We start from the raw sequence: 13,814 nt of genomic DNA on the forward strand, positions 1-13,814 counted from the left end.
AAATATCAAAGTTTAAGTTTGAAAGAATGAGGAATTTAACCCCAGGAACACTGTACCAACTGTTAAGCATGGTGGTGATGGCATCAGGCCCTGGGGCTGGTTTGCTGCCAGGGAAAACTGGTACACAAAAATTAAGAAAGAGGACTACCTCAGACGTTTTCAGCATAACCTCAAACCATCAGCTAGACGGTTGAAACTTGGACACAATTGGGTGTTTCAACAGGACAACGACCCCTAACACACAAAAGGTGGTTGCAGAATGAATCAAACAGACAAACATTAAACTTTCAGAATGACCTTGCCAGTCCTTTGTTCAACCCTACTGATAAAATGTGGACTGTGCTTAAAAGTCAGGCCCGTGCCAGAAAGCCAACACATTTAACTGAGCTCCCACCAGAATTCTGCCAGAAGCTTGTTGATGCCTACCAAAGGCCTGGTTAAGGTGCAAGATGCTAAAGAACCTTGCATTTAAATTGTATGGATACTTCTGCCCATGTATCGATTTCAGAAAACCCCTATAAATAAAAACTTGTGCACTAAATTTTTGTTTTTGTTTTATTAAAGACGTATGGTATTTTAACAGTTGGGTGCTCCATCAGGACAGTGTTCCCAAACACTAAAGCAGACTAACATTAAGCTTTTAGAAAAGCCTTGCCAATACTTTTCTCAACCCTACTGAAAATATGTTGACTGTGTTTATAAGTCGGGTCTGTGTCAGAAAACCAACACATTTAACTGAACTCCCAAAAGAATTCTGCAAGGCTTGTTTGTCAAAACAACCAAAAGCATCTGGTTAAGGTGTGTCAAGCTAAATAACTTTTTCACCCTGTCTGAATAATTTTGACCCTGTGTCGATTTCATAAAACCCCAATAAATGAATACTTGAGCTCTAAATTTTTGTTTTTCTTTCTCTTAAAGATATATGTTTCACCTTATTCTCCCCCAGAACAGTTCAAATGTACATTAAAACCCCATTATTGTTTCAAGTGCTCCAGAAGCCCAATACAGTCTTTTCTTTACCACAAACAATACACCATCAAACATCAACCATCAATGTCTGCTGATACCAATATGATACAAATATCACTGCATCATCCTTACATAACACTTAAAAAAAAATATGTAAACAAACAGAAATATGTACAGATGGCAGTAGTGACTCTATGGACACATTTCCACTGCTGATCTATTCTGTGTAACACAGCATGTCAGCCTGAGCTTTGTGAAGTAGTTTTATTGAGTACAGGTTTAGATATAGATAGCCCCTATCCAAGCACACACATATGCACACCCACACACACACCTCTCTGAATGGTGAGAATTTGCTGCGCCACCACTGACAGCACTTCCAAGTCGATACGGTTGAACTCGTCAAAGCATGCCCACGCACCACAGGACAGCAAACCCTAAAAAAAAGGAACATAAATCAGAAAACTGGAGGATATGGGTGCTGGAGACACTCTAAGCCACTCAGAGCCAGACAGCTTTTATTCCTTTTAGTTATGATTGGATCTTAGGAAAGCTTAACCCCTTTAATGGCAAAGCTAATACAACCTTTCTAAGTGTAAAATATGTTTTAATTGATAAGTGCTGTGGCATTTATTTGGATATGTAAATAGCGTGTACTTCGTTTCTATGAGTTCACAGAAATATACATAGAATTGTACTTCACACTTCAGTTTCACAGTCTGCTTTTATGATTAGGATAAGCATATCTATTAAGCTCACCAAAACATTTTAGGAGCACAAGACAATAATTCAAGCAGCACAAAGTGTTAAAATGAAACATTTCAAGTGTTGAAATGATCTCTCCTACAGTAATATTTAACTTCATTTAGGTGTTTGTTGTCATTAAAAATAAAGATATACATCTTAAATAGCAAAAAAGTAAAAAAACAAAAAAGCAAAAACATATTTAGAAATCATCTAAAGTTTTAATTGAAGATAAAGAGCTAATAACAAGTACCAAACCACTAAATACCTGCAATTGAGCCATTCAAGTAGATTCATTACTTCATTTACAGTGGAGTGTCATGTAGTATTAACCAGTTATACTTTAGGGGGAATTTGCTTGTACCCCACTTTTGTTTCCTCCACTGTCCCTACACTGCTCTACACTGTGTAATTGTGAATCCCATTATTAAATGGATTTATTTATTGTGTCTTAGATTTTGCCATCTTAAGGCTATGAAAATATTTTATTAGTGAATGTTCATGAAAGTCTGTTTAGAAAATATTTTACTATTTAAGCACAATATTTTGTAACATAAATGACCAAGGTTATATATCAAATTCTATGTTGCTTAAATGTGAACAACCATTATTAATAATATCTATTCAATTCTACTGTTTCTTGTTGGTCACCCTGATTTCTCACTTTTTGTTTGTTTGTTTGTTTGTTTCTTTAGATTAGCACCCTTTAAGCTCACCTTAAAATAATTTGAATTATTTTGAAAATTAGAGCAATCTACAATTATCGAGCATTCTACTCACTTAACAATTTAAAGCAACAGGAATGACCAGGAATTCCCACCATTTGCAGGCCATTGTACACGCAGCTCAGAATAAATGTTATAATTTTGGTTGCAGAAATTATGAATAACTCATATGTACATAATTTGTTAAACAAAGGTGTGCTACTTTTAATGACCACTGCAGTCTCAGAAAAATTCAACCCCTTCATGACAAGCTTGCTCTCATGACCTACTGCAAATGTGATGCATTGCCAAAAAAAAACAGTTTCTTGCAGTGTTCCTGAGGAACCTTGGCCAATTCTAGCATATTCTTGGGTTTCCTGCTGCTACTTCTTTTTCAAATTGTACCAAATATCGATGGGGCTAAAGTCTGATTGTGATGGCCACTCCAGAACGTTTTCTGAAACCAAGTCCACAAAGCCTTGGTGGAATTGGTAAGGTAGTCTTGGGATAATAGAAGGTATTTACGTATTTTTGGATAATTTTGGATGCAGTCTGGTTGAGTTACAGAACACACAAAATTCACCACTGCATTCAGCTAATAAACTGCCACTTTTCTGAGGGGGGAAATCATTAGAAAATGTTATATTTAAACTTGTACAGCCATTTAGACAATGTTAGGGATTAAATAGAATATTTGGAGCTCTAACAGTGTGCTCTTTTCATGTCATAGTAAATGGAATGACAGCGGTCACAGAACATATGAGAAGAAGAGTTGAGGATCCTGAGATCCGTGGCTTATATTTGGGGGGGATAGGCATTGATTCTGCTAAATTTCTACATCTCAGGATGTGCTGCCAAGCACTCAAAAAGTGGGCTTGCGAAATCTCTGTTGCCATGGCGACTGGTGACGTTCTTTTCTAGCTTTTCCTTCATGCTCTCCCTCTCTCTTTTTTTCTCTCTCTCTCTCTCTCTCTCTCTCTCTCTCTTTTTCTGTGCTCAAAGTACATCTTTATACAAATGAAAAGGGGCAAGGACGCACTCCTCCAAACCTGAACTGCCTTTGTGTTATTTAACATTTTCATTCAAACACTTCAGGCTCTTGAGCTAATACAAAAATATAACTAGGACTCGTACACTTTTTCTTTTCTTGTCAATAAACTCTTACACTCGACTATGGCAGTTTAATGGTCATTCTGTAAGGTATTACAGAAAAAAACCCTTAAAGCTAATGAAATACTTTTTTTTTTTTTTTTAATTTACAAAATACTTATTTAATCCAATGCAGAACTGTAATTGTCACAAAGACAGAGTGGCATATTTACACAACACTTTGTATTCTTTATTAAATCCTTGTGGCTTAGCCTTGGGCGGAAAATGCTCAGTGGGCGTTCCTCATGGGCTGCGTCATAAACACTGAATGACACATTACATACAAGAAAACTATCTAACTTCAGAGCAAAAGGAGGAGTAACTCTTAGGTTGCTACAAGTCTGTCTAACCTTGAAGAACTTGCCCAGAGCGATGTAGTCGAGGCCGTCAGAACAGTTGAAGACCACACACTGCTTGGCCACAGCTTTGGCCAGGTCTTTGGTGGTTTCAGTCTTCCCTGTTCCAGCTGGGCCCTCAGGAGCTCCTCCCAAATGCAGGTGCAGTGCTCCAAATAGGGTTCTGAGATAAGAGACAAATGCACAGGTGTAGATATAAAAGGACAAGTGAGAAGAAATCTTCAAAGTAATGGAGTTTAAATGGAATTGACACAGTGGTCAACTTTCAAATGTATCTCTTGGGCGTACTTGCATTTTAGAATGACAAGATGTATAAGAAAAATGCTATGAGTACTCACCTTGAAACAACCAGGGGGAATTGTGTAATATTATATACTACATATATATATTTCCAAGCTTTAGCCACACTTTTTCAGCTAATGGTTTATACATTGGGTTTCAACCCCTTATGCTCTGTGACCTTTATGACACTCGAAGGATTCTTAACCAGTTACTACATTGGAAGCAATGCAAACTGTCTGAGCTGTTCCTAAGTTACAGTGGGGAAGAAAATCCAGGAAAAATCAGTGGTTCCAAAATGTTAGAGGTTAAAGAAATGGCAGTTCTAGCGAAATGGTCAAGCTGAGATTTAGAAGATCTCTTGGAGAGAACTGCTCATATGCTGGTAAGGCAAATAAACCTCAATTTGACTGCTAAGAACCTGAATAAAAGTTTAGCTCAAGAGTGGTAGTTCACTGCCAAAAAGTTTAGACTCTGTGAGGTGCCTAAACATTGAAAAATGTATTTTTTTGTTTATTTTTTTTATCAAAATGGTAATTGTACATTTACCATTTGTTTGACTGACAACAGAGGCTATGTTTACTACATTTTAACAAAAGAAAATATTGAAGGTCGAGGGGGCCTAAACATTTGTCTAAGACTGTGACAATAATACTTTAAATACAGAAAATGGACACTTTTTAAATAAAAAAAAACCTCATAAGTCATAAGTATGAATATGGAGTTGCCCAACCCTTTCTGCCATATCAGCTTCCACCCTTTTGGTAAAATTTTCTCGCTTTCTGACACACTGATGTTGGATGCGAAGGCTTGGTTTACCGCCGTTCTAGTTTATCCCAAAGCTGTTTCATTAGGTGGGTCAGGGCTCTTTGTAGGCCAGTTATGTTTTTCAACATCAAACTCACATAACCATGTCTTCATGGACCTTGCTTTGTGCACTGGAGCCTTTCCTAAACAGAAAAAGGACTCCCCAAACTGTTTCCACAAGATTGGAAGCATAGAATTGTCCAATGTCTTGGTACACTGAAGCATTAAGATTTCCCTTCACTGGAACTAAGGGGCTTAGGCCAAGCTCTGAAAAACATCCCCAGAGCATTATCCCCCCTCAACCAAACTCTACAGTTGTCACAATGAGTCAGGGAGACATTTCTGACAAATTTGGCCAACCCAGATTTGTCTGTCAGTCTTCCAGATAGAAAACTGTGATTTGTCACTCCACAGAACTTTTTTTACTGCTCCAGAGTCCAGTGGTGGTGTGCTTTACCTAGGACGTTCATTTAACATTTGGAATTGTGCTTGGTGACGTAAGGCTTGCATGCAGCTGCTTGGCTATGGAAACCCATGGTAATGCCAGAGGATGTTTGGAAATATAATAAATTGAAGTTAAGTCAGCAAAGCGTTGGCGACTTTTATACACTATGCGTCTCAGCAACCCCACTCTGTAACTTTACGTGGACTACTATTTCATAACTGAGTAGCTGTGGTTCCTAAATGCTTTTACTGTTCAATAATACCACTCACGGTTTATCCTGGAATCTCTATTTAAATTTCACCAAATTACTTGTTGCAACGGTGGCATCCAGTTACAGTACCACACTGGAATTCAGCGTGAGCTCTTTAGAACCAATTAATTTGCAACCATCTGTAAAGGCAGACTGCAAGGCTAGATGCTTGATTTTATTCACTTGTGGCAATGGGACTAAATGAAAAATCTGAATTCAGTAATTTAAAGGTGTGTCCCAAGTCATATGTCCATATAATGTATTGGGCACACACTTGTCTGTGATCTACGTTTGCTGTATTCTTATGTCAGATAATTTACCATTTGTTGATTCTAATTAGTAGGTTTGCTCCCCCACTATTCTCAGAGATAAACGTCAGTGGAATAGCTTAGGAAGGTCCCAGTAAAGGGTATTAAGCTAAATAAGCTATTTCATATCTATTAGCTCTTGAGATGAATTTCACTTTAATTCACAAATGGGGCAGCAAATGTAAGTTTGTCCTGACCTGTAGCAGCGATCAGTGAGGGGAGTGATGACCAGGCGTGGAGTGTTGCCAAGGTACTCATAGCCATAAGCCAGGCCAGCATTAATCATTTTGGTCTGAAGCTGGTTCTCCTGCAGAGGAAAGGGAGAGGTGGCAAAAAGAGAAAATGGTTAAACTAATAGGTTTAGACAAGTTGATATGAACATTAGGTTAATTTACTACAATGAGGAAAGCAATTTTTGTGTGACAGATGTGAACTGACTTGATCAGATTTGGGGAGATGGTTAATTCAGTGTTTATCTCTACGTGGCAGAATGTTGATTATTCAAATGAATATTCTTCTGTTCATTGTAATTTTATTATCATCTCTTAACTATGTCTTTTAAAGTCAATTTAAATATCTTCTGCATTATTTATTTGAAAAGATATTACTTCTGTGTTATGAATAGCACTTCTGAGAAATAATTTATTAGGTTGTCTTGAGAATGTGACACGGCTACTGAATGTTTAAGACTTGAGAACCGAGAATGAACTTTGTTTTTAATAGACTTAAATATGTTATGAGGGGAAAGATGATTAGAGGTTTGGACAGAAATAGTCAGCTAACTTTGAACTGGTCCAAACCACTGAAAAGCACTAAAAGTGTCCCAACACTTTTGAAGGGGTAGTGTAACTCTCCGGCATTTCATGCAAAAACATACACATACACATGTGCACACTTACAATCCAGTAGTAGCGAAGCTGGCTGAGCCACTCAAAATTGTTCTCATCGTCCACACCCTTTTGGACCAGCGAAGCCAGAACATCTCGAGCGTGAACGTCCAGCACCACCAGAGCTCCCAGGGTCACTCTGTTCTGTTTGGATAGCTTCCCACGCACCAGCGCCACTATGTCATCTATCTGAGTGTTGTTCTGATGTAGGTAACCTTCAAGAGCCTGAAAGAGAAAAGACATCATGGGACTGCTTTAGACTGTAGCCCTTAAGCCAGAGTCTGAACTGTGACACTAACAACGCAATGAAATAAGCTAATGCATGTAGTCTGATGTACCTGAACAATTTCATTTCTAGTTTCTAAAACATCTGATTATTTGTGGTATCCCAGGCATTTCAGTTTGCTTTAGCATTGTCCCTTCTACCCTTTAAGGCCACTTGTGTTTCTAAAAAACCCAGACAGTGTTTTATTTAAATGTTTGTCTGTAAAATTAGATTTTGATTGAATTTTGATATATACTACTTTTATAGGATTTCCCTTTTTAAATGATACCATTTAAAAATAATGAAAAAAATATATTTAAAAAATTCAATCATCTGCACATAATGCCTTATGGAAACTTCTGCCCAACTTAATGTGGACAAGGAAAATATGAATACAGCAATCAGAATTATGGTAAATATGAGTTGTGCTGTGCTGTGTCTGTGCATTTGCACATCTGTGTCAGCAATGGGTGCAACTTAAAGTGCATTCAACTTAATGCATTCATTTGAAGGGGTGTCCACAAACATTTGGACATGTAAATACACTATATATTTTTTTAACACTAGAGCAATAGTTAACCTGCAGCAACTGGTTGCAACAATCAGGCTAGCTAACAAAAACATTGCCACATACTTGAGGTCCCTGGGCAATAGCTTCGTGAATGTGTTTGGTCCAGTAGACCTGCGAGACGCACAGCACCGTCTGGCCCGGCCATGCTCGCACCCAGTTGATCCTCAGGTCTTCAGGGTAGGCATCGATTGCTTCACCTATCACCTACACAGCACACACCACCAGTAAAATGCATTTTGAAATGTCCTTAAGAAAACTTTGAAACAAGATTAAATATTGGGAAAATATTGTTTGCAGTTAACTTCAAACCATTGCTGCATTTTTACACTGTTAAAAATCTAGAAATAGAAAAAAGGGGTTCAGAGTAGAAGTTAGAAAAGGTCATTTGTCATGTGTGGTTTTTTTTTTGTTTGTTTTGCTCAAGTTTGTGAGCATGTGGCGACATCTATCGTGTAGGAAAAGAGGGCAGTGTGCATAATGACCAATGCATCAATAACAACACATACACACAGAGCAGACTGCGACAGCTGAAGACATGTTACTTCAACCACAGTAGCAGTGCTAACAAAAAGTGGCAATACAACTTATCTAAATGCTCAATGCTTCAAGCTGGAAACTAAAACTGGAGTTGGGACAGTTGGCTATTACAGATGCTTTTGCTCTACAGTGTAAATATTAATGTTTTCTCAAATTATACCCCAATCTCTCACAATCTGCTGCAATTTAAAAATCATTTTATTAGGTTTCTACTAAACTTTTATAGTTTGATGAGAAATAAAAGTCATGTTTAAATATTATTAATATTTAGCATTTTCGAACGTAATGGCATCAACAGGGTGACTTTTTTGGAAGCCCATTCCCACCAATAAAAAACAAAAAGTATACAGCATCACAAACTAACAAAAAAGAATTTCCAAATTAAGAGAAATGCTCAAAATATCAAGGAATCATATCAAAATAACTTTAATATCTAAAATGACTCGTATTTCTAAATAATGAGAGTATCTCAAAATAATGACACAGCATTTTACTTAATATTGAAAAAATAATAATTAGGTACTGGATTGGTTTAAAAATATAAGTTGCAGGAATGGGCGTCCATAGACTTTTGATGTGCATGCTGAACCAAAAATTTATTTAAAAATTTTAAATAAATACTGCATTATAAAACTGGATATTTTGACAAAAACACTGAGTTTTGACAAAGAACTGTGCTTCAATTAGGCTAAAATATATATTATTGCCAATGTTCTGTAAAGCTTGTCCAACCAGATACAAAAGAACATGGAGTACGGATAGGTTAATTGAAAGTATTGTGTTTCAAAGTAGACTGAACACAGTTCTTTGAAAAGATGTTGAAACGCTGGCAAAAAGTGAGAAATTTAAGCACTTAAGGTTCACGCGCCGAGGAATGACTCTGAACAAAGACACCTAATTAACTTCTACACTTCCACCAGTTCTTCAACCCATCTAACTGACTGTACTCAGCGTGCTGATTTATGGGGACCTTTTTGTGCGCAGCAGTGCCTTTACTCCTTCGAAGGCGACTTTCTAAATTGATCCTAAATTAAACTGCTCTGAAGCACTGCCTGCGCAGGGTAAAATCTGGTACCTTGTGTAAGGATTTGAGCATGCCACACTCCAGCTCCAGAAGCCACTTCTCCACTTGACCACGAGCTTTGGAGGTGGAGATGGTTTCCAGAAGGCTTACTACCTCGCCCTCGCTGCTCTTTATGTGGGTGATGTCCAGCACGTCTGTGAACACCACACTGGCTATGCCCTCGAAGCACTTCTTCAGGTGGGGCTGCACCCTGGAGAACACAAAAGATCAATGGTTCTTAGCCTTTATGCTGCTGTCAATATCCTACATATGTCCTGTATTTTCCTTTTTTTCCCTGAGGTTCACTTTCATGTGCTAGGAACAGTAAAAATTCAGCTACGCTGCATAACCAACCACAACAGTTTAACTGAGATTAGTGTTTTTTAGTGATTGTTTTTTGTTTTGTACAGTTTTGGAGCAGTCAGGCAACTTTGACCTCAAACCTTAATTAGCTTATCAGGACTATGGCTTGTTCACAATCATTGTTTGGTCAAGTGATGCAAATTATAAGCTCTATAAATACTCAAACTCCTCAAACCTTTACAATTAGCATTCAATCAGTTTGCAATACATTTTTTGGGTATATATTCTTAAATGAAAGGCGTTTAAAGCCATTCACATCAAAATGTATCAAAATGTTCAGAACTCTCAGCTTTCTCTATAATAAGACCCAATGTGACCTAGAGCACTGTGTGAGGAGATGTAAAATGATCTACTGAAACCTGAAAAAACTAATTAAGATTTTAAGAATTTATATTTTCTATACAGCACATCTACGTAAAAGGCTTTAGGGGGTTTCAACACATTATCATTAATTGAATAAGAGATTAACTAAGTATTACGAAAACAAATGAACAAATAATTAATATACTGTTTGTGTATATCATTGCTCCAAAAGAAAAACATGTATCTCCAAAACAGCGATTTTACAGGAGGAGGAAAAACCTTCTTAACTTTCAGTGGAAGTCTACGTAAAAATATTGTATTCCAAGTCAATCTGGAGCATTTCTAATGGTCCATTTATCCAGATTTTTTTACACAGGGTACGGAGCAGATACAGGGTTCAAAGGATGGAGAAAACTAAAAACAGACAAAATGGAGATACATGTTTTCCATTGGACAGCAGCGATATTTACATATCGCATATACAAAATAATTTGGCATATCTAACTGCCTTCTGCATGTTTCCTGCCAAACTGACAAAGTCATAATGGATAACAAAGAGGATCTTGTTCTTAAATGGACCAAACTGAGTTTTCCTCAACTTTCTGAAATGAAAGAGTTGCTAGTCCATTTAATTTCTTATATTTGGAAACTAGGCTGCAAGTACAGCCTATTTTGAATTCCTTGTGGATGTGACGTCACAAAACAATGTGTAAAAGCTCTGACTGTTAAGCCTACAGCAGTTTAGCCCTGCCCTTTCTGCATACAGCAGTTCAGCTCCACCCATTCATGTTATGTTATAAGCGGCGTTTCAGTCTGGATTTCACTCTGAATGAAACACGATACACAATACAGTCTAGCCTATCAGAATAGAACTCATTTGCATGTACCATTACCAAAGAAATCATAACAAAAAAGCCTGATGATTCACATCCTACACATGGAACGTGGAAATGGGAAAAATGTAGGTTATGGGATCTTGAATATCTTTCACATGCTCTGGGTTTATTTTTTTTCAGGAGGGGAATACGAAGACTCGAAGAAGGAAGAAAAGATGTGTAGAACTTTCTGAGTTCTACAAAAACATTTGGCGATCCATCAGTAAACGCAACTTGGTGAAACTTTTCCACCTCCCTTAGGAAAAGCGAGCGTTTTCCGTCAGGTGCTGTGCGCCTATCTATCCTTCTTTAGAGAACTGTAGTCTCAGTGTCCTCATCAAATTCTTTCCTCATTTAACCTGGCTTGGCTCCTTTAGTCTGATGGATTCTAACCCACGCGTCTGCATAATGAGCTGTGCTGTGAGGTACTTTTCGAAATTCGGCTCTCCGAAAAGCTCAGGAATGGATGCACGAATCCGCCAGAATTCTCAGATGCAATGACAGTGGGGAGGACAAAGGGATAACGTGAGTGTGTGTGTGTGTGCACACGCGAGAGCGAGAGCCAGATATGAATGAGCAAGAAAAAGAGCACAATCAAGAGAGAGAGAGAGCCCTAGAAAGAAAAGAAAGAGAGAGAGAGAGAGAGAGAGAGACAGGCTTAACCAAGCGAATACAAGATTTGCGGAGGCAAAAAGTCCCTTTGTCTGCACACGCATTCATTATTAAACAAATATCTTGGGTGAAATAAGACAAGGCTTGCTTATCAGCCAAGGCCTTGCTCAGGGGAGCCGCAGCAGAGGAAGTAGGCCAGAATGTCATAGGGAGAAGAAGAGATTCTATAATTAAATTCCCACAGTAAGTACAGGATTTTCAGAGGCTCAAAATGAGTTTTCCAAGGCCGGGCACCGCTAAATTGCTTTTTACATGTCCTTGCTCCTCTGGTCCTGCTGAGGACTCGCGGCATGGGCAGCGGAGAAATCGGTTTTCGCTTAACTCGCCGTCAGCGTAGGCAGAACGGCCCGGGTAACTTTTAATATCTTCTTGGCAGCGCTTCAAGATATGCCTTCAAAAATTTGGACTGTTGAAAAATAAACCCCGCTTTCTGTAAGGTCTGACCAGCGGCGCCTTTAGGACCAATTGGTGGGTCATCTCATGGTAATATAGGAGGCTACTTCAGCTCAGAGAAATACAGATTGAGTTCCGTGACTGTGTGTTTACAAAGCTTTACAAACACTGGTGAGTGGTCTGGGGACTGGTGCCCCTATTCAAGCTTAATACAGAAGAAAATCAAGAGCGTATAGATGTTTTATTTCTGACCCTTCATGATTACACTGAATAGCACTGTTTTTACTTATGCAATAACTTAACTTTGAGGCTAAGAGCATGCCTCAAAGTTGCCTCTTCTACCACACCTGCCTTTGGTCACAGGGCAGGGGGGGTGTATTTCTGTAATCATTGAAAGCTGTCCAAAAGAGTGCTCTTGTCATGTAGTTTTTGAAATGTAGATGGTCTACTCCTGTATGGAAAATAGTCAACAAATAGGCTAGCCAAAGGTGTCCTGGCCCTGACCATTGCTTGGAGTGAATGTTACCTCCTTATGATACTTATGCCAATATCTTAGAAATTATGCTCCATATTCCAGTCATGTTCAATTGGGACTCAACAGCTTCTGAGCACTTCTCTAAAGAAAGTTGACAACACACAGTCTGGCAGTCAGAAGAGGAACTGAAAATGGACAAGTTCATTTCATTTATACAGAAACATTTGGAAATTAGGAACCATGCCAACATAGAAAAAGTCAACAAGATGAACAGGAGGTGATTTGACATGTGAAGGAAATCTGATTGAGATACAGAGGCTGAGGTGGAAGTGTCCAGAACTTCCACTAGGTGGGTCATCCCCTATCACACATGATGCTTTCAAGCTGGGAGGTTGAAGGATAGCATGTGCTTCCACCTTGTATCTTTTCCACCCGCTAACGTAACATCTCTGGACAGCTCAACATGGCCACTACCAGCTCTGTTACATCAGCTAGCATCACGCAGAGTGATGGGAGAGAGACAGAGCCATCTAATCCAGCCAGAGAGAGCAAGGTCAATCATGATGTCTTAGAATCCTGGCCATGCATGTCTAAAGGAATTGCAGAGGATCCAAATTGGGGGTCCAGTGATGGGGCCGAGACCTGAGTGGTACAACACTCTTCTCTTTGAATGGGGAAGAAGGATGCACCACTGTATATAAGTGTAGGGAGCTGGTGAATTGGACATTTATCTTGGTATAGATCAAATCCTTATACTGTTTTTCATTATACTGAATGCTAAGTAAACTTTTAGCAGGCATGCCAAATAAGTCAAAACTTTGTTCAGATGTGGTTCAATGTTTCATCATCATCTGTCAGGCTTAGCAAGGATAAAAGGTTTTCCAAGAAGCTCCATATTAGTGCAAGTGTGAATTCACAGTACAATAGTGCATCACCACCCCAGAGTCCGCTAAAACACCATCAAGCCTGCGTTTGTGTTATGCATGCAAACTGGGGTATGATTTTCTCTTTCCAGCATTCCTATGATCAGCTCCCTTCTAAAGTTATCTTGGTATTCCAGACCTCAACTTAACCTCCACTGTTACTTTTATCTGCCATTTCCTAAATACACTATGAACTGAGAAAACGAGTACCTAAAATACTTTGCTATCTTCTAAAGACTTCTCCTGCATTGTGGGCATCTATTATTTTAATTCTCAGAGTGCTAGGCAGCTGCTAGGCAGTCAATGGCTGTTGATTTGCACTATTGCACTAATAAGCTAAATAAGGTCAGAGAGGTGTGCCCAAACCTTTGCATGGTGCTCTTTCATTTTTTCATGTTATGTAATGTCTACACAGAGTCAAAACTACAGTGCATAAACCTTGTCTTAAAAAACAGATTTCAGGAAAAACACAAATT

At 38.6% G+C, this 13,814-nt stretch overlaps 1 protein-coding gene across 1 annotated transcript in view; it reads right to left on the bottom strand.

Moving 5' to 3' along the window:
• Positions 1 to 13,814, bottom strand: part of dnah7 (dynein, axonemal, heavy chain 7) — a 160,696-nt gene that overhangs the window by 116,189 nt on the left and 30,693 nt on the right. The window contains exons 21-26 of the mRNA XM_072686501.1: positions 9,347 to 9,545; positions 7,798 to 7,938; positions 6,911 to 7,123; positions 6,209 to 6,318; positions 3,917 to 4,085; positions 1,304 to 1,406 (exon numbers count right to left, since the gene is read on the bottom strand). Of these exons, the coding sequence (XP_072542602.1) occupies positions 1,304 to 1,406; positions 3,917 to 4,085; positions 6,209 to 6,318; positions 6,911 to 7,123; positions 7,798 to 7,938; positions 9,347 to 9,545 (935 nt within the window). The remainder of the gene's footprint in view (positions 1 to 1,303; positions 1,407 to 3,916; positions 4,086 to 6,208; positions 6,319 to 6,910; positions 7,124 to 7,797; positions 7,939 to 9,346; positions 9,546 to 13,814) is intronic.

The sequence above is a fragment of the Salminus brasiliensis genome, chromosome 8 (genome assembly GCF_030463535.1).
Source record: "Salminus brasiliensis chromosome 8, fSalBra1.hap2, whole genome shotgun sequence".
In the NCBI taxonomy this organism is placed as follows: domain Eukaryota; kingdom Metazoa; phylum Chordata; class Actinopteri; order Characiformes; family Bryconidae; genus Salminus; species Salminus brasiliensis.